The sequence below is a fragment of the Nyctereutes procyonoides genome, unplaced genomic scaffold (assembly GCF_905146905.1).
Source record: "Nyctereutes procyonoides isolate TBG_1078 unplaced genomic scaffold, NYPRO_anot_genome, whole genome shotgun sequence".
In the NCBI taxonomy this organism is placed as follows: Eukaryota; Metazoa; Chordata; class Mammalia; order Carnivora; family Canidae; genus Nyctereutes; species Nyctereutes procyonoides.
Genome location: NW_026575125.1, coordinates 118,982,225 through 119,007,855, shown reverse-complemented (window position 1 = coordinate 119,007,855; position 25,631 = coordinate 118,982,225). Strand labels below are relative to the sequence as shown.

At 58.9% G+C, this 25,631-nt stretch overlaps 1 protein-coding gene across 4 annotated transcripts; it reads left to right on the top strand.

Annotated features, from left to right (window-relative positions):
* Nucleotides 1-347: 347 nt before the first annotated feature.
* Nucleotides 348-25,142, top strand: HCFC1 (host cell factor C1). Of its 4 annotated transcripts, none has more exons than XM_055337915.1 (26): nt 348-1,721; nt 7,576-7,724; nt 7,943-8,103; nt 8,725-8,933; nt 9,906-9,990; nt 10,493-10,599; nt 11,764-11,943; nt 12,046-12,405; nt 12,671-12,831; nt 13,342-13,539; nt 13,874-14,098; nt 14,241-14,345; nt 14,580-14,799; nt 15,272-15,414; nt 15,566-15,704; nt 15,885-16,105; nt 16,730-18,257; nt 18,472-18,635; nt 19,156-19,732; nt 20,182-20,502; nt 20,677-20,795; nt 20,881-21,018; nt 21,202-21,387; nt 21,945-22,245; nt 22,807-22,870; nt 23,060-25,142. In XM_055337915.1, exons 1-26 carry the CDS (start codon nt 1,529-1,531, stop codon nt 23,097-23,099), a joined length of 6,294 nt encoding a protein of 2,097 aa, XP_055193890.1. In that variant the 5' UTR covers nt 348-1,528; the 3' UTR covers nt 23,100-25,142. The 4 variants fall into 4 exon arrangements, with proteins under 4 accessions (XP_055193890.1, XP_055193889.1, XP_055193892.1 ...); XM_055337914.1 differs by having other exon boundaries at nt 20,179-20,502; XM_055337917.1 differs by having other exon boundaries at nt 349-1,721; nt 19,288-19,732.
* The last annotated feature ends 489 nt before the right edge of the window (nt 25,143-25,631 follow it).

Genomic DNA, 25,631 nt, shown 5'->3' with positions numbered 1-25,631 from the left:
GCGAAGGTGCCCGCCCCCGGGCCCGAGGCGCAGCGGATGTCTCCCGCCGGCCTCCCCCGGCAGTCCGTGCCCTGAGCCCACTGCTAGTGAAGGGCAGCCCCTCGCGCGCGTGTTCCCTCAGCGACCCGGGGAACTGTTCCCAGGGGGGCGGGGCCGAGCTCGTTTGAGGCTTTCGCATCCGGGCACTCAGCAGATGCCTCAACCGCCATCTTTGTTTTGTGCTGAAAGTCGCTATTGACGCCCGGGAACGGCCGGGCGAGGGAAAGTGGCAAGATGGCGGCTCCCAGGGCGGAGGCGTGAGGGCGCAATGGGGGGGGTGGGCCGCGGGGCTGGGCGCGCCTGCGCCAGACCCGAGAGCGGCCAGAACCCAAGCTAAGTGTGCGGCGGACCAGGGCCCTCGCCGCGGGGCAGCGCGGGGGTTCTTTAAGAAGCCTCGGCTCACAGAAGCTGCCGTGCGAGGGCGGGGGCGGGGGGGAGAAACAGTGACGTAGCCAGACTCCGCCCCCTCGGCCGACCGTCGCTGCCGCCATGTTTAGTTGTTACTTCTTCACACAAGATGGCGGCTCCCAGGGAGGAGGCATGAGCGCCCTGCCGTTACCGCTCCTCCTGCCGTACAGTTGCCACTTCGGGGCCTAACTCTGGCTCTTTGAAGCGGCTCCTGTGGGAAGGAGTCATAAGGAGGGAAGCGAGGATCGGACGCTGCCTTGCGTTTGGTTTGCAGTGGAAGAACTGACCCAGGAGGAAGAGAATAGGGGGGAAGGGGGAGTTAGTCTCAAGATGGCGGCTCCCAGGGCGGCAGGCGCAGTCTGAGCAGCTGAGGCGGGCTCGGGGAAGAGGTTCGAGACCTCACAAGCTGTACGGCGCGAGTCTCCGAGCAGCCCCCGAGAGTTCGAGTTCGTTCCACCGGCCTCCGGCGCGCCTCTGTCCCTTACGAGTGTCGAGGCTGTTTCGGGAGCGGCGGCTGCACTAAGCGCTGGGCGGGGAAGCGGGACGGTGTCAAGATGGCGGCTCCCACAATTGTGGTGTGAGCGCCGGCGGGGCTGGGACAACCGCGGTGCTTGTGGCTCCTTTCCACCCGCCCCGGAAGCCGGCCAGTGCAGGGGACTTGGGGGGTGTGGGAACCGGGCCGGGGCTCCGCCATTTCCGGCGGGGGAGGGCTACGACTGAGGAAGGGAGGAGAGAGAGGCGGCTCAAGATGGCGGCTCCCAGAGCCTCCCGCCGGAGCTTGTAAGCGGGAGCGCCCGGGCGAGTAGTCAGGGCGGCGGGACTTGGCGGCCTCCAGCTTCTCGGGGCTAGGCGCTCGAAAGTTTCGGGAGGCTCTTGAAGAGACGGGGTGAGCTAGAAGCAGGGGAAGAGCCAAAGGGAAGGAGGGTAGTTAAGATGGCGGCCTCCATGGAGCCGTCCACCGCTGTGTGAGGAGCCCTTCTCTGTGAGAGCTACCTTAGACTGAAGGGGGTGTGTGTGAGAGCAGTTGGGGGGCTCCTTTCCCGCCTGGTGACTTTTTTCCACCGCGGCCTTTCCCGCAACTATGGCTTCGGCCGTGTCGCCCGCCAACTCGCCAGCGGTGCTCCTGCAGCCTCGCTGGAAGCGAGTGGTGGGCTGGTCGGGTCCAGTACCCCGGCCGCGCCACGGCCACCGCGCCGTGGCCATCAAGGAACTCATCGTGGTGTTTGGCGGCGGCAACGAGGGGATAGTGGACGAACTGCACGTGTACAACACGGGTGAGTGCAAAGCCCGCTGGGTCCTGGGATCTTTCCCTCCCTCCATCTCCTCCCTCTCCCTCTCCTTCCCTCCCTCTCCTCCTCCTCCTCCTCCTCCTCTTCCCCCACCCTCCTCCCCTCCCTCCTCTCCCCCTCCCTCCCGTCCTTTCTCTTCCCCTCCCCTCCTGCCTTCTCTCCCTCCTCCCTTTCCTCCCTCTCGCTCTGCACCGATCTGCTCTCTCCTCTGTTCTGCGACCCTTTGCTCAGCCCGGCTTCCCTGCCCCCCCCCGTCTCCCCGTCCCCCCCCGCCGCTCTCGCCCCCCTCCCGCTCCCCTGTATTTGAGGGGCGCTTTTCATTATCAGAAATTCTCTAGTCCGGTTGGTGAGGGGGCGGGGGCGTTGCCGGCGTTGACTTGAGACCCACACCGTTACCCGCCGGGCGGGCGGGCGGGCGGGCGGGCGGATGCGTCCCTCTGGCGCAGGGAGTCCCACCCCTTTCCTCCCTCCTGCGCCTGCTCGGCTCTTCTTCATCTTTGATGCTTATTCGGGAGAAATGACAGCTTCTAGATTACGGATTAGGGGCAGAGTTGAGCAGCCTAATGCCGACTGGGCAGGGGCCGGGGAGGGATTGTGTGCCCGGCTGGGGAGCCCTGGGGACTGGAAGACGGGGCGGCATTGCTGGCTCCCCCCTTCGCCATTTACTTCTGTTCTATTTTTCTTTTCCGGTTGCTTCGTTTCTTGATCTGGGGGCTCCAGTGTAGGAGGTGAATTCCAGGGATCCGTAGTGGGCTAGGTGGGCCCTTAGCTCTTCTGCTTCTGGGCTTGACGTTATCCTCTCCATTTTCATTTCTCCCTCAAACCCAAGGCGTTGTTGATTGGGAGGAGTGGGATTGTCGGGACACGGAAAGACCTAGCGCCCTTGCTCGCTCTGGGACTGGGCCGCATCTTCCTGCGGCCACTGGCTTGTAGTGGCCTCTTGGCCTGGTGTGCGCGCCGTGTTGCTGCCTGTTGTAGGCACGTTGGCCCACTGCACCTTGCCTCGCTTGGAAGGAGGGCTAGGCGTTCTCCCTGAGGCCGCTGGGCTTGCAAGCCGTCTTCTGAGGAGAGCCTGACAGACTAAGACACCCTGAGGGGAAAGCACACGATGGCTGGCGCGCGCACGCACACCCACACGCCTGTCAGCGGTCTTTTAGGAAGTTCCCCTCTGCAGCAGGGGGATGCGTTCAGGTTGGTGGTGGCCAGGAGCTGTTTTCCAGCTCTTCCTCCTGACATCACACCTAGCAGAGTCCACTTGCTCCACGTCCATTCTTTCCCACGGCTCTGGCAATACCAGGTCCTCGAACCCGAGCACCTCCTCCCAGCTTTGAGGTTGCTCTGGCGTGGGGACCTGGCGCCCAAGGGAGAAGGCGGTTAGCATGGTGAGAATTGGGTGCTCCTTCTCCCTCCCCTGAGGCAGAGAGGGCAGCTCTCTGCTCCCGGTAGGTTGTTGCGCCTACCAAGTTGACTTTCAGAGGCTGGTGGGGTGCTGGTGACACTTTGCATTCCGGGACTGAGCACCTGTTGCCTCCAGCAAGGCTGTGCTGCTTGGTGGTGCTCCATGCCAGCTCAGACAGCTGCTGTGGCAGCAGTTAGCTCGGTAAGGTAAGGCCGAGGGGCAGGGCTGTTTTTAGAGAGGCCACTGCCCTGAGCAGAACCTTCTAAACTCCTTGGACTGACTTTATTCTCATAAGGCCTGGAGCAGCCTCCTGAACAGGGAAATACAATTTTAGAAAGTAGGGCAGGGGCCTAATTACCATCCGCTCTAAAGTCCACTGCTTCCAGGGGCTTGTGCATATTCATTAGTTTATTAAAATGAATTGGCTACTTTGGCATTAATTCGTTCCCCATCTGCTAGGGCATGTCATGTACTGGAGGGTAGTAGGCAGCTTTCAAAGGGCTGCGGCCCTGGATTCCTTCAGGTTAGCAGTTTGGAAACTGCGCTAATCAACTCCTTAGGCGACTTCTCAGGAGAGCCGCTAGCTGACCCGGCTCCCCGTTCCTCGCCAGGTGTTTACCCATTATTTGAACGGAGCAGGAATTTGGCCTGTGTTTGGCGTCTGCTCCTGGTTCCCGTAGTGTAAGGTTTTTGAGTTCTTGGGAGACACCGGGCTCAGTGTTGCCCCTCTTCCCCCTGTGGTGGCACAGATGCACGTGCCCGTCAGCCTGAGCTGTTGCCTTGACAGATGCCCTTCTGCTTACCGTTACTGTTTCCAGTCGGGTCAGAGCACATATTTCTTAGGCCTCTTCTACTTTGCTTTCTGTGGGATGAAAGACCTTTTGGAGAGAGCTGATTTGGCTGGAAACATTCCCTGTTGCTAAGATTAAGGGCTCCAGGGGGCGCTTTCGGGTGTATGTGAGCACTTTGCTGCCTTGGTTAGCTCAGCGATCTGGGGGTGACACTTGAAGTGTGTGTGCTTCCTCTTTCACAACAGCTATCACAGCGGCTGGGGGACACTTGTTTGGCCTTTGGGAGGTCTTAGGGTAGCTACTGTGCTTGGCCTTAGGGAATTTTATTTCATCGTAGCAAGTGGATTACCGAGAGGACCTGGTACTGACAGTGGGGTGCGCCCTAGCAAGGGGAGAGTGTGGCTGGCCACCGAACCAGTTGCCCAAGGCTGGTCTACCTCAGGGGTCCTCTAACATCTGGTGACTGTGACAGCTGCAAGGAGCCTTGGAAAACATGTAGTAGAACTTCCTTGTTTTTGCACATGAGGAAATCAGGGTCCCAGAGGGGAAGTGACAGGTCTAGGGTCACCCTACCAGCTGGTGGTAGGGTCACGCGGAAACGCTTGGGGTACAGATCTTCATGAAGACTGTTGGGCTGTCTCTTCCTTCAGTTAACAGGCACAGGCCACCACCTTGGCAGAACCTCCCTGTGCCTCTGTCCCTGTAACTAATTGGCTGCTAAGTTAGGTTTATGTCAAATCTGTTTGCCCTCTATTCCGAGACCTCCTCTCTTCTCACTTGGCTCTTGCAGTCACTTCCTGATTGGCCCTGTTAGTTTCATTTGTCAGGAAATCCTGTTCACCCTTCAAGGCCTGGCTCCAAATTCACCTTTTCTGAGAAGCCCCCCCTGCCACATGCCCTGTTCTGTGCTCCCAAGGTTTGGGTGTGGTGCAGAGAGACCTCTCCCAGGCTGCTGTTCCCCTTGCCAGTGGAGGGCATGGCAGCCTTCCTACTAGGTTGGGAGTTCGAGGATGGGAGCGGTCTTCTCTGTCCCTCCCCACGTTTGGCATTACGTCTGCCACACAGGAAGCGCCCCGGCATGACAGAGCAAGCAAAACGGGCACCTGTGGACTGTCTCCCCAACTGGATGGTACGGTCTCTACGGGGTGATGCGTAGAGGTTGACAGGAGCTACTACAGATGGGTTTTGGCGAGTGTGGAAAGGGGTGCGGCAGCTGATAAAACCCAGAAACTGTGGTTTCAGGCTTGCTGAGGAAAGAAAGGGTGGAGTCATGTTTCTGGTCATCCCATGAAGGGTCCTGCGTGCAGGTGGCCTCGTCTCCTCAACTCCCCCCCCCCCTCTGAGAGCACTGACAAGCCAGACTGAATGGAGGATGCGGGATCCAGAGGGGGTTACGAGATGCCCTGCTCGATGAGCTAGAGATAATATGATTATGGGACAACCGAGCAGCAGGTGTGTTTGAGACGGCGGCTGTGCCATCTCGCGGGCAGAACCAGGCCTGTGGCTTCACACCAGAAACAGTGCTCGCTGACAAGACTGTTCTTGACATTGGCATGGAGGGTCCCGGCCCTGAGTGTTCTAGAGCATCAGCTCCTCTTAAATGAGCTGGCAATTGTGAGCTCTTGGGACGTCACAGGTCACTTCCAAGCTGGCCAGCTGGATCAGTGATTAGAGCTTGATGGAAAGCTGTGGGTTGATCCTGTTTGCCATGTGGCTTTGTCCCAGCCCTGAATACTGGGCCCCTAATGGCCCCAGAGCTCTGTGCAGCAGCCGTGAGGGTGCTCAGGTGAGTGAGGGCGGCCGATGGGTCTGGGTACATGGGGCCCTTGGGTGGGCACATAGTGATGACTTTGAAGTTGGTGACAAGGCTCTTGTCTGTCCATTTTGCTCTATGAACTCAGGTAAGTCACTTGCCCTCCTGGGCCCTGTTCCTTTATCAACCGCGGGGTCTTGGCTGAGGTGGTCTCCAAGGCTTCCTTCAGCTGTTATCTTGGTAACTTGGGTGGAACCCCACCTCTTCCGATGTGTGCATGGGGGTCTGCCTCGGTGGCTCCACCATTGTTGCTTTTCACATGCAGTAGGGGTGACAGCAAGGTGTGTGGGGGGGGACTGGGGCCTGGGCGCATGCGTGTGCCACAGGCACTACAGCGCTGCACCCCACCAGGAGAATGGCAGGCGGAGGGTGGGGGCGGCTTGCTCCTGGGTATCCTGGAGTCCTGGTGACTCCACTGAACCGTGGAGGAGGGATGGGGGTGCTGCGGAGGAGGATCAACAGCCTGTTCCAAACTGACTTGGAGATTTTGGGTAGCGGTGAGTGTAGGGGCACTTCTACCCCAGGAAAGGCTGTCAGAGTCTAACGAGGTACAGTGTACTTTTAGATGAGGGGAGGAGGCCCAAGTGTACATGGGGATTTGGGGTGGTGACATAGGACTTGTCACCTAGCATGCAGGAGAGAGCTGCTAGAGACCCGGTACGTGCCTATAGAGAAAGGCTGAGAAGCAGTTGAGCAGCTGGGAGCTCTCAGGGCCCTCTCCATGGGAGGATCCTAACCCCCATTTGGACGCAAGGGCTGCTCCTTTCATGCTCGGGTCCCTTGCGCACCCCCCAGGCACCTCAGTCTCAAGTCACTCTCATTTGACCACAGCCAGTTTAGGGACGTAGGATCAAAAGTGTGTCAGGCACCCAGTTTTTGGAGAGAATGTGGTTTGTTGTTTAGGGGCAGTTCTTTAAATAATTAACATGTAATGAAAAGGACCCCTCAAAAGAGGAGGATGTGTACTCTGACTTTTCTGGGAGGCCCTGGCTTGGCAGGTGTACAGGGAGCTGAAACCAGGACACAAGCCTGGAGTGGAGGGGAGGAGTGGGGTGCTGGGTGGGGCAAGGGAGGACTTCTCATTCACCTTCTTCGGTGGTGGCCTCTCCACTCCACTCCCATTTAGAGATGATGGATTTGGGGGAAGGTTCTACAGCCAGCAGAAGCTGTAAGGCTGCCATAGAAGCTAATGCTGCTGCCACCACTTCTGGCTTTCAAGAATATTCTAGATCGGTATGGGTGTGGCACGAGGGGAGGGGTGGCTGGTTGTGGACCATCACCTAGGAGACGCCAGCAGAGATTGATTCTTGCCGCTGCCCCCCCACCCTCAGCCAGCAGGCTGGGCTGCTGTGATTGGTCTCCCTCACCTGCTCCCCCCCCTCCTGCCACCAGCACCTGCAGGGAGGGAGGGCCCTGGCTGGCCACAGTCACTCTTTGAGCCACTTAGAGGTGTAGCCCTGCGCTCCCATAAAGAGGTTCACACAGCCACTGACAGGGTGTTTTTGGGTATTAGACATTTCTTTCCAATATGGGTCCTACTGAGCAGTGCGGGAAGGAAGTCAGTGGCCACATTCCCAGAAGCTAATAAATTATCTTGGTTAGTGACTTCCTGCTTATTAAGACAGGCTTGATGAGAAACGGGTGATTGCAGGCTGTTTTGAGGTGGCCTCTGAGGTCAGGGGGCTTAGAACTCTAGGTGGCTTGGAGGGAGGGCCAGCCCCTTCTTTCTCAGACTATGTTTGGCAGGCTGCTGGATTCGGGGAGTAAGAGGAGTGGAGACTCTGGTTCTTAGGAGTTCCTGGAGTGTTCTGACTTCTGCTTCCTTTCGTTCCCCAGCAACTAACCAGTGGTTCATCCCAGCCGTGAGAGGGGACATCCCCCCTGGGTGTGCAGCCTATGGCTTCGTGTGTGATGGGACCCGCCTGCTAGTGTTTGGTGGGATGGTGGAGTATGGGAAATACAGCAACGACCTCTATGAGCTCCAGGTAACGGCCCACACTGTGTTCTCAGTGTTTGAGGGGGAGGTGAAGCTGCCCTGAACACCCCACCCTCAGGAGAGGGGGCAACCCTGCGCTGCCCAGGACTTTCCTACTCCATTCGGGTGCCTACCTCCTCCTGCCTGGTTTCTCCCTCTAGGACAAATGGCCCAGGCCCCAATGGGGGCCAGTTCATCCCTGATACAATCCGAATCTTGATTTTACAGGCAAGCCGGTGGGAATGGAAGAGACTCAAAGCCAAGACACCCAAAAATGGGCCCCCTCCATGTCCTCGGCTTGGGCACAGCTTCTCCCTTGTGGGCAACAAATGCTACCTGTTTGGGGGTCTGGCCAACGATAGTGAGGACCCCAAGAACAACATTCCAAGGTGAGGCTTTGTCCTCTTCATGTGGAATCATGGGGGTGGGTGTGCTCAGCCACATGCCAACCAACCCCACCGTGCCAGGTCCCTTTCTTCTGTGAAATGAGAGGGTGACAGTAGATGCCCCATAAGGAGCTTTCTGTCTCAGAGGTCTCTAATGCAGAGGAGGTGGCATGGCAGGAGGGCTGGGCCAAGAGGTAGAAACTCATCTTGCCTTTGGCTGATCCCTGCTCCTCAGACCGAGTTAGAGCTGGTGCTTTCCTTCCTAGCTTTTGCTGCCTGCAGACTTAGCGATGATATTTTCCAAGGCCGGTGGCCGAGTGCCTTTCTGAAGTCTGAAGGTAGTCCGAAACCGGCACCCCTCTTTACCCCAGGAGGCCTTAGCATAACGCCCGTTTTGTGTGCGAGGCAGCCCTGCACACCCCATCCCACTGCTCCTCTTGGACTCCCACTCATTCTTGGGAGCTTCTGGCAGCCCCTTCTTAGGACCAAGGGTAGAAGAACTTGCAGTTCATGTGGACCTAGCTCCCCTTTGTCTCCCGCGGACTCTGCTGTTCACCCTTAGAAGCTGGTGAGGCCTCTGGTGCAGGCAGTCAGGGCTTGCCATAACTGACTTTTCTTCTCCAGGTACCTGAATGACTTATATATCCTGGAATTGCGGCCAGGCTCCGGAGTCGTAGCCTGGGACATACCCATCACTTACGGCGTCCTGCCTCCACCCCGGGAGTCACATACGGCTGTGGTCTATACTGAAAAAGACAATAAGAAGTCCAAGCTGGTGATCTACGGAGGGATGAGTGGCTGCAGGCTGGGGGACCTCTGGACCCTGGATATTGGTAAGACATGGGTGCACCTGTCCCAGGAGCCTTGGAGCACAGCTAGGCTATGGGGTGGTGGGCGTAGGGTGGGGAGCTGGGTTTGTGCGGAGATGGAGTGAGCATGCCACTTAGCTCCTCCTCCTCTTCGTGGCAGAGTGGGAGTGGGACCCTGTTTGCGGCTGTCATCTTTGCCTTGAGCTTGTGGCATTGCTTTTCAGAAAGAGTAAGGCTTCATTGAGTGAGTTGGTGACTGTCTTAGAGGAGGATAAGGGAGGAGATAAAGCTCTCTCTAGGATGGTATTGGCTGGGTGAGGTAGCGTTCGTCTCTCTCCATTCGTCAGAGGTCAGACTAACGGGAATGACACACCTTGGTCTCTCACAGTTAGACCGGATGTTGAGAGACCATGAGACCTGCAGGGGCTACTTGGGATCGTAACCAGAGTGGGTATCAGGAGTGGTTGAGAGAAGTTCAGGTTTTTGGCCTGAAGAAAAGCTGAGGGGACAAGATGGCTGATGACACATCTCTATAGGGTTACGTCGTCCTGTAGATCAGTGTTGGCACTCAAACCATTTACCGTGAGCGAGATTCCTAGCAGCACGGTGCTTCCCAGAACTCGGTCTTAGACAGTGGAGGTGGAATTGGGTTGTGAACGCATTTTATGGAGAGTAGGGCATATGAAGTGCGGTGCCTTTTGAGGATGTGCTTTCCGCTCGTACCCCAGTCCTTGAGAGCAACACTGGCTCATAGCAGGTGCTCAGTAAGTGTTGGAAGAGATGCAGTTGCCAGGATAGTGAACCGAGCTTGGGAAATGCTGGAACCTGGTCACTAGAGGGCCTCTTGTGCGCTGCAGGGAGGCCAGGCGTGGAATTCTTGAACTGGGTGGGCACCCACCTTCCAGAGCCTTCCCTGCATCTGGGGAACATCTTCTGGGGTGGAGGGCCTGGTTCTGACCTAGTGTAGCTAATCCTCCCTTCTCCATTGCTCTGCAGAGACCCTGACGTGGAATAAACCCAGTCTCAGTGGGGTGGCACCTCTTCCTCGAAGTCTTCACTCAGCCACAACCATAGGAAACAAGTGAGTAGCTGGCCATGGCTCCTCTCTTCCCAGCCCACCCCCGCTCCAAAAGGGCTCTCAGTGTTCGTTCCTGCAATTCCTAAGGCCCGAGGAGGCCTTTTCCTGGCTGGGCTAGCATTCCGCAGCCCCGTCTTTACATTACGACCCTGGGAGACCAAGACAGACTCAGGGTAGAGGGGCGCAGACTGTTCTAGATACTCTCTACGAGCAGGTGGGTGTCTTTGTCAACACCAAGGTCCCAAAGCACATATGAGAATGATGGGGACTGAGGTGAGCTTTAGGTGAGCTAAGGAACGGTGCCACGTGGTGGAGGTGACACAGTTCTTGTGAGGGCTGAGCCACCTAGGAGAGGGCTGCATCGAGACCTTTCATGCGTCCTGGGGGACTCTCCTGGGGAGAGCTGGAGGACCAAGCGTGTTTAGAACTTTCTGGATGGAAGAGGTGGCCTCTAGCTTGGCACCTCCTCTACAACCCTCTCCTACTCTTCCCTCCCTCGTCCCAGAATGTACGTGTTTGGTGGCTGGGTGCCTCTCGTCATGGATGACGTCAAAGTGGCCACACACGAGAAGGAGTGGAAGTGTACCAACACACTGGCTTGTCTCAACCTGGGTATGGCCTCCTCGGGCTTGGAGTGGCCTGCGGAGGGCTGCGGGAGGCTGGCCCTCCTCAGTCCCGAGAGCTGTGTGGGGTGTGCAGGGAGTGAAGCTGCTTCTAAGGCCTGTGCCTCTAGAATCCACGAGCGGTAGCCACTGGTCAGAGCACTCTGAGGATGCTCCTCACTTTCATTTTTTGAATAGGCTCTTTCCCTACACATGGTCCGGCATCTGAAAGCACGAAAGCTTAACTGTGCAGAGCCTCCCTCCTGCCTCCCATTCTGCAGAGACAGCCACATTGGTGGCTTCTCGTCCACCCAGCAGGGACTTTTCTACATATACAAGCACCGTCTATAGGTCCCCTTATAAACAAACCCACACCACGGCAGCCTGCTCTCCGCGGCGCTGCGCCTGGCCTTTTCCGTTTACTCTGTCTTGGAGACCATCCCATCCCATCCCCGCACGGCGAGCGGCCTCATTCTTTTGAATTGCTATCAAGGTGTCGAAACTTGCACAGACGCTACTCCGTGAGTATCCTTGCACCATTCTTGCCTACGTGCAAGTGCATTTGAAGGGCAAAAACCTAGAGGTAGAATCACTGTCTAAGGCTGTTGCCCAGCCATCGTGTGCAGAGCTTGTGCCCACGTAGATGTCCCTGGCAATGCGGCCCGGCAACCGTCAGACTGCACTTCAGTGAGTCGGATAGGTGATCGACTCTCCCCCCGCCCCCCGGGCCAGCCCCCGCCCCCCGCTCACCTTGAGCCCCGGCTGCAACAGGCTCGGGAATCAATGCCAGGCGCCTTACGGTTTAAGTGCATTTCTTTTATTTTGAGTGAGGGTATGTATCTCTCTCTAGATCCTTCTGTCGCCTGTTCTGTAACTCTGTGTTCCTCTTTGCCCGTCTCTTTCTAGAGGCTCTTGTGTTGTTTGATGTGCAAGAAGTGAAACCTTTGGCTGTGTGTTTCAAATAGTTTTCCCAGTTTGTGGTTTATAATTTTATCTTTTATGGTCTTTTGCCATACTGAGTTATTTTTTGTTCGTTTGTTTGTTTTTAATTTAGTAATCTTTGATGACTTCCTGTTTTTAATTCCCCGTCCCTGACAGCAAAAGGCCAAAGGGCCACTGGGGGTTATGGGTTCCTCTGCCCCCTTGCTGACCACCCCCCTCCTGCCCTCCCCAGATACTATGGCCTGGGAGACCATCCTGATGGACACGCTGGAGGACAATATTCCCCGGGCCCGAGCTGGCCACTGTGCCGTAGCCATCAATACCCGCCTATACATATGGAGTGGGCGCGACGGCTACCGAAAGGCCTGGAACAACCAGGTCTGCTGCAAGGATCTCTGGTACCTGGAAACAGGTAAGGCAGCTGGATCGGGGTCATAGGCCGCCCCAGCACAGCTGCGCCACAGGTAGGGGTCTTATGCTGAGGCCCCTTCTCACCAGCTGTGCTCTATTGCAGAAAAGCCACCGCCCCCCGCCCGGGTACAGCTGGTGCGAGCCAACACCAACTCCCTGGAGGTGAGCTGGGGGGCAGTGGCGACAGCCGACAGTTACCTTCTGCAGCTCCAGAAATATGACATTCCTGCCACGGCTGCTACTGCCACCTCCCCCACACCCAATCCAGTCCCGTCTGTGCCTGCCAACCCTCCCAAGAGCCCTGCCCCAGCAGCAGCCGCACCTGCTGTGCAGCCGCTGACCCAGGTAGGCATCACGCTCCTGCCCCAGGCTGCCACCGCGCCCCCGACCACCACCACCATCCAGGTCTTGCCGACAGTGCCTGGCAGCTCGATTTCCGTGCCCGCTGCAGCCAGGACTCAAGGTGAGCTGGGGGCCTGGCAGTTTACCTGAGGGTAGGGGCTAGCCCACCAGGAGTTGGTGTCCCTGAGTGAGGGCTGCTCGAGACAGCACGCCTGGCGGTCGTTAGCACCAGGGCTGGGAGAAAGGTCAGTTGTGCCTACAGACACACTCACTGAGGGTGTCTGGAAGGAGCAGACGTGAAACACGAGCAGGCACTTCACTTTTGCACACTGAATGGGGCAGAGGCCTGGGACTCTGCTGATGTGGCTGCTTACTTACCTTACCAGGTGTCCCTGCTGTTCTCAAAGTCACGGGTCCTCAGGCTACAACAGGAACCCCATTGGTCACCATGCGACCTGCCAGCCAGGCTGGGAAAGCCCCCGTCACCGTGACCTCCCTTCCTGCAGGCGTGCGAATGGTTGTGCCAACGCAGAGCGCCCAGGGGACGGTGAGGATCCATTGAGTAGGGTGGGACTTCTTGGTGATCCGTGGTGCCGACTGGGCTTAGAGTCGTGCAGCCTGGGCTTTTCTTGGCTGCAAAGCACTGATGAGGCAACCCGTTGTTACCGAGTTAATACAAGTTCGTAAGCTATTGCCTGAGAAAGACTTCCCTGTTGTCTGAATCTATTCCGATAAGGGCGTCTTAAAACTTGAACTTTCTTGTTAGGAAGCCTGAGGGGAGAATCTAGCCAGCTAGGGTTTGACCCAGGCTCAGGAGGAGAGCGCTGTATCTGACTCCGTGGTCTTTAGAAAAGATCTAGAGTTTCTGGCAGACTCTGGCTGCTGGGTGGCCGCACCTGGTCAGTGCAGGAGGTCAGGTTGGGGCCAAGAGATGCTGCTGAGATGAATGCTAAGCTGGCAGGGCTGAGCTGCTTGATGGGGTTCCCTGCTATGGGGACTTCAGCAGAACCCACCACTGCTGCTCTTTGTGGGCTCACACTCCCCGTGCCCGCCACAGGTGATTGGCAGCAGCCCACAGATGAGTGGCATGGCTGCGCTGGCAGCCGCAGCTGCTGCCACCCAGAAGATCCCTCCTTCCTCAGCACCCACCGTGCTGAGCGTCCCGGCGGGCACCACCATCGTCAAGACCGTGGCCGTGACACCTGGCACCACGACCCTCCCGGCTACTGTAAAGGTGGCCTCCTCACCAGTCATGGTGAGCATTACTTGGGCCTGCTTCTGAGCCAGCAGCCTTGGGGTGAGGGCCTCCTGGGTACTAATAAGACAGGGCTCACTCCTTTCGGGCTTTGGACCAACCTGCAGGGCTGTTGGCCCACTTGGCTGCTTGCCGTGGGTTGCGGCGTCAGTGGTTACTTTTGGGGGTGTGCTGGCCTTAGGCTAGATGTGCGGTCCGTATCCTCCCTTGCTTTACTAAAGAAAAGATAAAGCAAATTGAGCCAGGCAGGTGGGAGCTGTTGGCCTGCCGGGACATTCTGGGTGGAGGCTCGGCCTCTCTGTCCCGCTCATCAGCTCTTCTCTGCCCCTTCAAGGTGAGCAACCCAGCCACTCGAATGCTGAAGACTGCAGCCGCCCAGGTGGGGACATCCGTCTCCTCTGCTGCCAACACATCCACTCGCCCCATCATCACAGTCCACAAATCAGGGACTGTGACTGTGGCCCAGCAAGCCCAGGTGGTGACCACGGTGGTGGGTGGAGTCACCAAGACCATCACCCTGGTGAAGAGCCCCATCTCTGTCCCAGGAGGCAGTGCTCTGGTGAGTGACAGGTTCCACTCTGCTGCATGTGACAGCTACCAGGTCGTGGCACTGCCCTGGGCCTGTGCCAGGAGAGCCCGAACCCAAGCCTTACTGTTGATTGGTTTCCAGATCACTCCTTGCTCCATCCTTTCCCTTTTAGATTTCCAACCTTGGCAAAGTGATGTCAGTGGTTCAGACCAAACCAGTTCAAACTTCAGCGGTCACAGGCCAGGCGTCTACGGGCCCGGTGACACAGATCATCCAGGTGAGCTCATGGGCCCCGGGCTGCAAGAGGGGCTTGTATCCCTGCCTAGAGAAGGTCTCTCAAGCACGTGTGGCACAGAGTCCCATGGCTTGGTTCCGTCACTCATGGTCTCCAAACATTCCCTGAGCTGCTCAGGCCACCAGTAGAGAGGAGGCACAACAGACTTTGTGCCAGACTTTCCATGTTGGCAGTGATGCCAGTTCCCCTTGCCTTCTACCTGTTTGACTCTTGCAGACCAAAGGGCCCCTGCCAGCTGGGACCATCCTGAAGCTAGTGACCTCAGCAGATGGCAAGCCCACCACCATCATCACCACCACGCAGGCCAGTGGGGCTGGGACAAAGCCCACCATCCTGGGCATCAGTAGCGTGTCCCCGAGCACCACCAAGCCTGGCACGACCACCATCATCAAGACCATCCCCATGTCAGCCATCATCACACAGGCTGGTGCCACAGGTAGGGGCCTCCCCTGATGACAGAGGGCGTTGGGAGGCTGACGCTGGACAGGCGAGTGGATGCTGGGTGCTGGGTTAGGGCGTGCTTTTGGTTTGGTTCTGCGTTTCCTCTTCCTCTCTCTGCCTTTTTTTTTTTTTTTAAAGATTTTATGTATTTATTCATGAGAAAGACAAGGCAGAGGGAGAAGCAGGTTCCATGTAGAGAGCCTGATAAGGGACTCGATCCTGGGACTCCAGGATCACACCTTGGGCCGAAGGCAGGCGCTAAACCGCTGAGCCACCCAGGGATCCCCCTCTCTTTGCCTTTTATTTCACCTTTGTAGGGAGGCAGCAGGGGTGCGGCTGTAATTGGTACTTGGTTTGAATCAAGGGGCGGTAGAAGGAACTACTTTCGAGAGGGCTCAAGGGAAATGGGAAATGGGCACTGACGTGGAGAGGAGCCCCAGAAGCCAAGCTATCCCTCTCTTGCCCAGGTGTGACCAGCAGTCCTGGCATCAAGTCCCCCATCACCATTATCACCACCAAGGTGATGACTTCTGGAACTGGAGCACCTGCCAAAATCATCACAGCTGTCCCCAAAATCGCCACTGGCCATGGGCAGCAAGGAGTGACTCAGGTGAGGCATGCCTGCCTCTCCCCTCACCCCAGTGTCCAGTCCAGGACCCCAGCAGGCCACATGTGTCCTCCTGAGGGGCCTGGGGGTGGGGGTGGCACGGGGTCTGGGCAACGTTGGAGTGACATGGGGGTGCTTTCCTCTGGCATTCCAGGTGGTGCTAAAGGGGGCCCCTGGACAGCCAGGCACCATCCTCCGCACCGTGCCCATGGGGGGTGTCCGCCTGGTCACCCCTGTCACTGTCTCTGCCGTCAAGCCAGCTGTCACCACGTTGGTTGTGAAGGGCACCACAGGTGTGTAGCCTAGATTTCTGGGCCCGCCTCCCCACGGGAGAGATGCCCTCTCCCAGCCTTCTGTTCCCATGGGTGTGTTCCAGAGCCCCCAGTGCCCTGGCCCCACCAGGTGAAAAGTTGCTGGCAGGGGTAAGGCCCCAGCTGAGGGCCTAACCCTCCCCCTGCCCCCTCCCCTTCCAGGTGTCACAACCCTCGGTACAGTGACAGGCACCGTTTCCACCAGCCTGGCCGGAGCTGGTGGCCACAGTACCAGCGCCTCCCTGGCCACACCCATCACCACCTTGGGTACCATTGCCACCCTCTCAAGCCAAGTGATCAACCCCACTGCCATCACAGTTTCAGCCGCACAGACCACACTGACGGCAGCCGGTGGGCTGACCACCCCCACCATCACCATGCAGGTAGGGTGCCTGCGTGCGTGAGCGTGCGGATGAGCCCCAGCCCGAGGTTCCTGCCTGTCCTCTTGGGGCCCTGCGCCAGTCCCGCTTTTCCTCCCCTGCGTGGCTCCTTTTCCTTCCCTGTTGCGCCACTGCGAGTCTTAGTCACCATCCGATAGTCTGTTGCGGCGAGACATCAGGTCTCAGGCGGTTACAGGTTTTGAACACTGGCCAAGTGTTTTTTTCTTACAGCGTAGAGGATGCGATCGATAGTTCGTCTTCGTGCGTGTATAGGGTTTTTTTCTCTTTTGTGCATCTTAAGCAGAACTGGTGGATGGCAAAAATGGCTGTTGCCGGCCTTTGTGTGGTGCAGGGTGGGTGGGGCTCCCTCCCTGGCCAGGCGCTAGCCTCAGCCTCTGCCTCTGACTTGACCCCACAGCCCCTTCCCAGTCCTCATGGACTTGGAGGTGAAGCCGTGCCTCTTCCCTGGTCTCTGAGCTGGGCGACAGGGCGAGCAGGTCCTGCATGTACTAGGGCTGTGGCTTTAGGAGCCAGCACAGGTGACATGATAGGATGGTGGGAAGGCCAGACAACATGACAAGCTGCAGAGTTGCAGAGGTAACTCTTCTCTTCTGTCTTCTGCCCTAGCCTGTCTCTCAGCCTACACAGGTGACTCTCATCACGGCGCCCAGTGGCGTTGAGGCCCAGCCCGTGCATGACCTCCCCGTGTCCATTCTGGCCTCACCTACTACAGAGCAGCCCACGGCCACAGTCACCATTGCCGATTCAGGCCAGGGGGAGGTGCAGCCAGGCACCGTGACGCTGGTGTGCTCCAACCCGCCCTGCGAGACCCACGAGACGGGCACCACCAACACGGCCACCACCACCGTTGTGGCTAATCTCGGGGGGCAGCCCCAGCCCACCCAAGTGCAGTTCGTCTGTGACAGACAGGAGGCAGCCGCTTCTCTCGTGACCTCAACGGTCGGGCCACAGAATGGCAGCGTGGTTCGCGTCTGCTCCAACCCGCCATGCGAGACCCATGAGACGGGCACCACGCACACGGCCACCACTGCCACGTCCAACATGGCCGGCCAGCACAGCTGCTCCAACCCGCCGTGCGAGACCCACGAGACGGGCACCACCAGCACCGCCACCACCGCTATGTCCAGCATCGGCACCAACCCACAGCCAGACACCCGGCGTGCCTACGTGGCTGGCAGCACTCCCACTGTGGTCCGGATTGGCGTGGCCCCTGGGGCATCGGAGGGAGCCCAGGGTTTTGTCAAGCCCTTGTGCCAAACCCGCCAGACCAGTGTGACCAGCACCACAATGACTGTGATGGCCACGGGAGCCCCATGCTCAGCTGGCCCACTCCTTGGGCCAGGTCTGGCCGTGGAGTCTGGTGGCCGCGGCACCACTTTTGTGCAGCTGGCTCCCGTGAGCGGCCAGGTCAGACCCAGCGTTCCTGGTGGCAAGGACACCCCCGTGGCCAGCCTGAGTCAGCTGGTGTCCGTGGGGCGCCAACTGGAGGCCCATCACACCCACACAACCAACACCCCCACCACAGTCCGCTCCACCATGGGTTCCGGGGAGTCCAGCGAGGCCCGGGGGACCCCCATGCCCGCGTATGAGAGCTCACCTGGTCCTGCTGTGACTGTGACAGCCCTGGAGGCGCTGCTGTGCCCCTCGGCCACCGTCACCCAAGTCTGCTCCAACCCACCCTGCGAGACCCACGAGACGGGCACCACCAACACCGCCACTACCTCGAACGCAGGCAGCACCCAGCGGGTCTGCTCCAACCCACCCTGCGAGACCCATGAGACAGGCACCACCCACACACCCACCACCGCCACGTCCAGCGGTGGTGCGGGCCAGCCCGAGGGTGGGCAGCAGCCCCCTGCCGGCCGCCCCTGTGAAACACACCAGACCACTTCCACCGGTACCACCATGTCAGTCAGTGTGGGTGCCCTGCTCCCCGATACCGTCCCCTCCCACAGGACCCTAGAGTCAGGCTTGGAAGTAGCGGCACCGCCCGCCATCACCCCCCAGGCTGGTGCTTCGTTGCTGGCTCCTTTCCCGACACAGAGGGTCTGCTCCAACCCTCCTTGTGAGACGCACGAGACGGGCACCACGCACACAGCCACCACAGTCACCTCCAACATGAGCTCAAACCAAGGTGAGTGAAGACTGGCTTGGCGTTGGTTGTCTCCCAGAGCCCAGGGCTCAAAGGCTGAGGGAGGTGACAAGGATCCACCTAGGTAGAGGCCAGTAGTCAGATTTCTTGGGGCTCAGTGTTCCAGCACAGATCCAGGCAACGGAGTATCTGGAGGCTCTGGGGCTCCTGCTGGCCTAGTACTCGTCGGCCTCCCATTTGCCTCCTTTCCCTACAGATCCCCCACCAGCGGCCAGTGACCAGGGAGAGGTGGAGAGCACCCAGGGTGACAGCGTGAACATCACCAGCTCCAGTGCCGTTACAACGACCGTGTCCTCCACGCTGACGCGCGCTGTGACCACTGTGACACAGTCCACACCGGTCCCAGGTCCCTCGGTGCCGGTAAGAGCCCCAGGATCCCCTGTGCCACCTCCCTGCCGCCCGCTGCTTTCGGCCTGTGCTGTTCCCGAGTTGGACACCAGGTGTCGCTCTTGCACCAGGCACGGGCTGCTCCTGGGCCTTCTTCCTGACCATAAAAGGGCAGCCTGCGGCGCACGCGCTCCCTGGGCCAGGAGGCAGGGGTCTCCTAGGCCCCAGCGTCTCCGAGACGCTTTGATTTCCGTGGCTGTTTCCCATCGCTTGTCGTTTGGCTGTAACCTGTACGAGTGACGCGGCGGGAGCTGGAGTGCCCTTTTGGCTAGACCAGGAAGCCTCTCTGAGGATGGGCGAAAATCGGCCAGCAGGTCCCAAGGGTCTCCCTTGCTGCGCCCCTCGCTTCTCTGTCACCTGCTGCCCCTTCCCATCGAATGGGGTTACGCTGGCCCACGGAGAGTGCAAATCCAGGTCTCCAGGGAAAGATGAAGGCTGCCTGGTTCTGGCCGCCCTCTCCTCCCCTCTGACAGGGGCTTCTCTCCCTTTCTAGAAGATCTCATCAATGACTGAGGCTACCCCAGGGGCTCTGACCACCGAAGTCCCCATCCCGGCCACGATAACAGTGACCATAGCCAACACAGAAACTTCTGACATGCCCTTCTCTGCTGTTGACATCCTGCAGCCCCCAGAGGAACTCCAGGCCTCGCCAGGGCCTCGCCAGCAGCTGCCGCCACGGCAACTCCTGCAGCCTGCCTCCACACCCCTGATGGGGGAGTCCGCCGAGGTCCTGTCAGCTTCCCAGACCCCTGAGCTCCAAGCCGCCGTGGATCTGAGCAGTACAGGGGACCCGTCTTCGGGCCAGGAGCCCACCAGCTCAGCTGTGGTGGCCACCGTGGTGGTCCAGCCGCCCCCGCCCACACAGTCCGAAGTAGACCAGTTGTCGCTTCCTCAAGAGCTGATGGCTGAGGCCCAGGCGGGCACCACCACCCTTATGGTGACGGGGCTCACCCCTGAGGAGCTGGCGGTGACTGCCGCCGCTGAAGCGGCTGCCCAGGCTGCAGCCACAGAGGAGGCCCAGGCCCTGGCCATCCAGGCGGTGCTCCAGGCTGCACAGCAGGCCGTCATGGGTAGGTGCTGGTCGGGGTGGGGGGGCAGCATAGAAGAGCTAACCACAGCATCTTCAGTCTGGGCCAGATGGGAACCCCAAGGGGAAGATGGGTCCCTCAGGAGGAGCAAGGACTTGGGGTTCTGGAGCCTCTTGCTGACCGCCCTGGCTGGGTGGCTACAGTGATGGGCAGCCCGAGAAGAGGAGGCTCGCTCCCTGCCAGAGTGGCAGGAGTTGGACGTGAACAGGAGGATGGGCCCAGCGAGTGGGTTGGGCTTGGCACCCAAGAAGTAGGCAGAGCGCCTCGGTCCAGGGAGGGCCAGGAGGTGGGGCCCACGGCCATCACAGCTGCCCCCAGGGACTTGAGGCTAGGAGGGGAGTGGAGCGGTGGCGGGAAGTGGGGCTGGGCCATGCTGTGTGGCACACCTCTTGAGTAGCACTCCTTGCCCCCCGCTTTCCCCACTGGAGCAGGCACCGGGGAGCCCATGGACACGTCCGAGGCAGCAGCAGCTGTGACACAGGCAGAGCTGGGCCACCTGTCGGCTGAGGGCCAGGAGGGCCAGGCCACCACCATTCCTATCGTACTGACACAGCAGGAACTGGCGGCCCTGGTGCAGCAGCAGCAGCAGCTACAGGAGGCGCAGGCCCAACAGCAGCACCACCACCTCCCCACTGAGGCTCTGGCACCCGCTGACAGCCTCAACGACCCGACCATCGAGAGCAACTGCCTCAATGAGCTGGCTGCGGCTGTCCCCAGCACTGTGGCCCTGCTGCCCTCCACGGGCACCGAGAGTAAGCAGGGGTGGGGGCTGGCCTAGTGCGCCCTTCCCAGGGAGAGAAGGTCTGCGGGCGGGCGGCTGGGCCTTCCCCGCAGAGATGACAAGTGTGGTCCGGCCCCGTAGAAGGGCTCCCCCGCAGAAGCCAGGTGTCCAGGGTGACTCCTGCTGACGTTTTCCTTCCTCGCAGGCCTGGCCCCCTCCAACACCTTTGTGGCCCCCCAGCCCGTCGTGGTAGCAAGCCCCGCAAAGCTGCAGGCTGCGGCCACCCTGACCGAGGTGGCCAACGGCATTGAGTCTCTGGGCGTGGTGAGTGTGCTATGATGGGGTTTCAGGGGGTGCTGCCTCTGGGTCCCAAAGGCTGAGGGTTTGATCTTTCCTTCCCACCTTCCAGAAGCCAGACCTACCGCCCCCACCCAGCAAAGCCCCCGTGAAGAAGGAGAATCAGTGGTTTGATGTGGGGGTCATTAAGGGTACCAACGTAATGGTGACACACTATTTCCTGCCACCAGATGATGCTGTTCCTTCCGACGTAAGTTTTCCTGGGAGCTGATGCCCTGGGGGCGGGGGGGGGTCATGGCTGTGAGGCAGGTATTGGGACTTGTGGGAACTTCTAAAGTTCCCCAGGATTGTCTTCCAGTTTGAGGCCAGCCCGACGACAGCCACGTGGAGAGCGTGCTCCATATGCTTCCTTTGCCTGTGTCCCTTTCCCCAGGATGACTCGGGCACCGTCCCCGACTACAACCAGCTAAAGAAGCAGGAGCTGCAGCCGGGCACAGCCTATAAGTTCCGTGTTGCCGGGATCAACGCCTGTGGCCGAGGGCCCTTCAGCGAGATCTCGGCCTTTAAGACGTGTCTGCCTGGTTTCCCAGGGGCCCCCTGTGCCATTAAAATCAGCAAAGTGAGTGTGCTGTGGGATGACCGTGTGCCCAGCCGGAGTAGAGCAGGCCTAGGCTGAGTCCGTGCGCCGGGAGTGCCTGTCTGGGGTGCAGCTTCTGGCCGTCCCCCTCCCCCTCTCGGACACTAGTCCGAGCTGCTAGTGTTCAGTGAGGGTCTGTCACCTGCCACGTTCCACGTGTTTTTTTATGCAATCCTTCACCATCTTGAGGAGGTCTGGGATCTCATGAGGAAACTGAGGCACCAGGAGACTAAGTGCCAAGTCGCACAGTCCGTGGCAGAGCAGGTGAAGGAAGGCTATGCTTTTCAGTCCCTGTTCATTGTATTTTGCCGTTCCGTCAGGCCGCCTTCCGGGTCAGGGCAGGCGAGGCCATGTCCTCAGAGCTCTGTACGTCTGCTGTGAAATAGCTCTGTTGTGTCAGGAAGGGGGGGGTGAGGTATGAGAGTTGGTTCTGGAAGCTGTGAAGCGTTCTCGCTCCTGTTCCTGGACAAGCAGAGTGAGATAAAGTCACTAAGGCCACAGGCAGCAGCATGGCTTGACCTCTGGCCCCTTGGTTCTAGAGTCCAGATGGTGCTCACCTCACCTGGGAGCCGCCGTCCGTGACCTCCGGCAAGATCATCGAGTACTCGGTGTACTTGGCCATCCAGAGCTCGCAGGCAGGTGGCGAGCCCAAGAGTTCCACCCCGGCCCAGCTGGCCTTCATGCGGGTGTACTGTGGGCCCAGCCCCTCCTGCCTGGTGCAATCCTCCAGCCTCTCCAATGCTCACATCGACTACACCACCAAGCCCGCCATCATTTTCCGCATCGCCGCCCGCAACGAGAAGGGCTATGGCCCAGCTACTCAAGTGAGGTGGTTGCAAGGTGGGTGTCATTCGTCTGGCTCCTTTGGGCGTCACGACATAGGGTGGGGTGCCCGGACTTGGAGCTTTACTGTTGCAGGAGTTAAGGGAGATAGCCTGAGGTGGGTGCTCCATAGTGGAGGGGCCTGGCGGGGGGGCACCTTGCCTCATCTGTGGGTTCGGGGAAAGTTTTCCAGGGATGTTTGAGGCGAGATGAGGGATTGCAAGAACTTGAAGGGAAGGAGGTACGGGGTAAGGCCCAAGTCCAGGGGGCAGGGTGTGGAACAGACGTCGTGGCATGCCCCGTCGGGCTTTGTGCCAGTTCCCATGACGCTGACTGGGGAGAACAGTGAAGGCCTCTGACCTGGGCCCAGGACGACTGCAGGAGGTGGCACATGCAGGTGGCACACGTCTGTCTCCACGTGCCTGCTGGTGACGGCGGGGCCAAGAGGCTTCTCTAGGGTGCAGGCAGGGTGGCCACATCATGTCTGCTCTCGTCCTCTTGGCGGTGGACTGCTGTGTGGCCGAAGTCGTCCTGCCCGCCCACCTTGCTGACCTGCCCATGGCTCCACTTTCCTTGCAGAAACCAGTAAAGACAGCTCTGGCGCCAAGCCAGCCAGCAAGCGGCCCATGTCCTCTCCAGAAATGTAAGCAGGAAACCCCTTTTGGGAGCCTTCTGAGGCTGGGGGTAGACAGCTCCTGGGAGGAAGCAGCATCGGAGGGGGCTGCTAACGGGGGGTGAGGTACCAGCCCGGGGGAGGCCCACGGCGAGGCCTACCTGTGCTTTCCCTGCGTTGTCAAGATCCACGCTGATCCTTCCTTTTTCTTCTCCCAAGGAAATCCGCTCCAAAGAAATCTAAGGCAGATGGTCAGTGAGAGGCAGCTCCCCTGCACCTGGATTCTTCGCCAGACCCCCCCTTCTGCTTCAAGAACGCCACCTGCCAGGGCCCACCCATCCTACCCACCCGGCGCTCACACTTCACCCTCAGGAGCCACTGGCCGCCACTCATTCTCTCTCTCTCTCTGTTTTTAAAATACTCTCAAGAAAGCACATCTTACCATTGCTGTGGGAGGAAGCAGAACGCCGATCTGGAAGAGCAGTGAGCAAGTGAGACCACCTCCTCTCTTCTCCCTACCAGTGCCGTCCACTGGGAGCCGAGCGAGCCCGGAACTCCGAGGCCCTTGAGGGAGCTAGACAGACACTTCAGATGAAGCAGACACGATGCAGAGAACGGGAAGCACGTGCCTCCAGCACCCACACGCCTCTTTCAGTTTGTCACCTTGGTTCTGAGGGGGCAGCCAAGGGTGGGAGGGGCTGCAGCATGGAAGCAGAAGAGAGGCGCCCCTGGCCCCCCTCCCCTGCCTCTGCTCCGAGAACGTTGGCGGGGCGCCCGCGCACTAGATGTCCATCTGGTTCCGTTTTACTTTGTTACCTTTACATATCCCACCACCTCTTGGCCCCGGGCTTCAGCTTTGTGCAACCCCGCCTAGGCGGCCTTCGTACTCCGACCCGATTCCCCTTCCTTCTTTCCCAGTTAGAGAGCTAGAAAATGAGAAGAAAAAGAAAGGGGGAAGAATGAGCCCACGGTGGCCTGAGCAGCGTTCCGTGCAAATCTCCTGACTCCCAGCGGGGCGCAGAGCAGCCCCCGCCGAGCCTGGCTTTGGCCCCTGGGTCGGGGCCAGGGGCCACACCACCAACTGCTGCATTTGTTGTATTTTTTTTAAGTTGGAATTGATGAAGTTAACATTTTTATTGTAATTTTAGCCTTAGCGTGTGGGGTTTTGTCCCTTTTTTTTGTTGTTGTTGTTAGTTGTGTACAGAATGTGTATCTTTTTTTTTTTCCTTCCCCCTCGCTCCCCCCCCCCTTAACTTTTACTTTTTTCTCCTTGGCTAAGCCTTGGCAGGGACCTTTCTGGAAGAAAAACTGGGGGCAGCCGGGACAGGAGAGGCGTGGGATCTTCCCTGCGGGCCTGGCATTTGCTGCCTGGCCCAGTCTCCTCTTGATGGCCCCTGCCATCCGCCCCTTCACTTGTCCCTGGGCTTCTGGGACAAAGGAGGGGTGAGCTGTCAAACCTCACTCCCCATGGGTGATTGCTCTTTACCTATAAGATTGAACTTGAGTCTGCTGGAGCCTAAAGTCAGGTTTCTAAGGAGCTGGTCCTGGGTCCACGTGCTCTCAACACCCCCGCCCCCAGGTTCCCTCCTTGGCCAATTGGCTTATAGTATCAGCCACCCTCAACTGCTGCTTCCTGCAGCCACCCCCTTTAGGCAGCCTTGTGTCAAAAGGGGTGGGGCGAGGGGATGGAGGGAAACTGGGTTTCGGAGAGCAGATGTGTGGTGTCATTCCTGATGGACCCTGGGAAAGACACGGACCCTGGAGAAGAAGCGGGCTAGTAGCACCAGTCACCAGTTCTGTGAATTTGCAGGGCTGTGCCCATGTTCCCAGGACCAAACCTGGGAGGCTCGGGCTCTGCTTAGCGTGGCTCGTGAGTCAGCTTTTTGCCCCACGCCCAAGCTTTAGGAGCTGAGCAAGGCTTGCCAGCAGGTTGTGCAAAAGGAATTCAAGCGAGCAGCCAATCTTTCCAGATCCCCCATCTCTGCCCTGGAGATGCAGCTGCAGTGAGGGGCCCGGCCTCCGCAGACCCCTGCCACTGGCCCACAGCTCCTGGGGCCTCTGGTCTGTTGTACTATAGTATACTTCGCTGTGGAAAATGTCACGTTTAGTCAGTCACCTTGGAGCCCACTCGCCTGGTCCCGTTGTTTCCCTGCCCTTCTCCTGAGCGCCCTTTGATTTCTCTCGTTTCTGAGAACAGTACATCCGTTCATCTATTGTAGAGTAACCCCCGTGACTCAATATTACCATAGTGCGATGTCGTTTTGTGCTATTTTGAACAATTAAAAGACTTTTTTTGAAATAACTACCTACTCTTTGACTGTGTCTAGGGCTCCCAGGGAGGAGGCTAGAGGTGTGACACAGCCATCCACCCCCGTGGCTCACCGACACCCCCCCCCAGGAGCTTCTTGCTCCGAAGGGCAGTGAGCAGGGTTCCCGATTGCCTCCCAAGCTTCAAGGCTCCAGTGAGGCCAAGGGACTCTGGCCAGCTGCTGCCCATTCCTTGCCTAGAGACTGGATCACCTTCCCTCCTGCACCCAGAGGATGGAGGACTGGGATAAAGGACTGGCAGGTCACTAGCCACCAGCCACCCTGGACAAGTGGGGAGGGCTGACCTGGGCTCTTTCCACTGAGAGCTCAGGTCCCCCGGAGCGTCTGTTCCCCAGGATAGACCTGGGTTGCCTTCGGGGTGGGTTTTGGGTCTGAGGCTTATTATTAGCAGGCTCTGTAGGACCGAATACCATGCACACATGAGTCAGGCCCCCAAAAGAGAAGGAGCAGAACTTTCAACTGT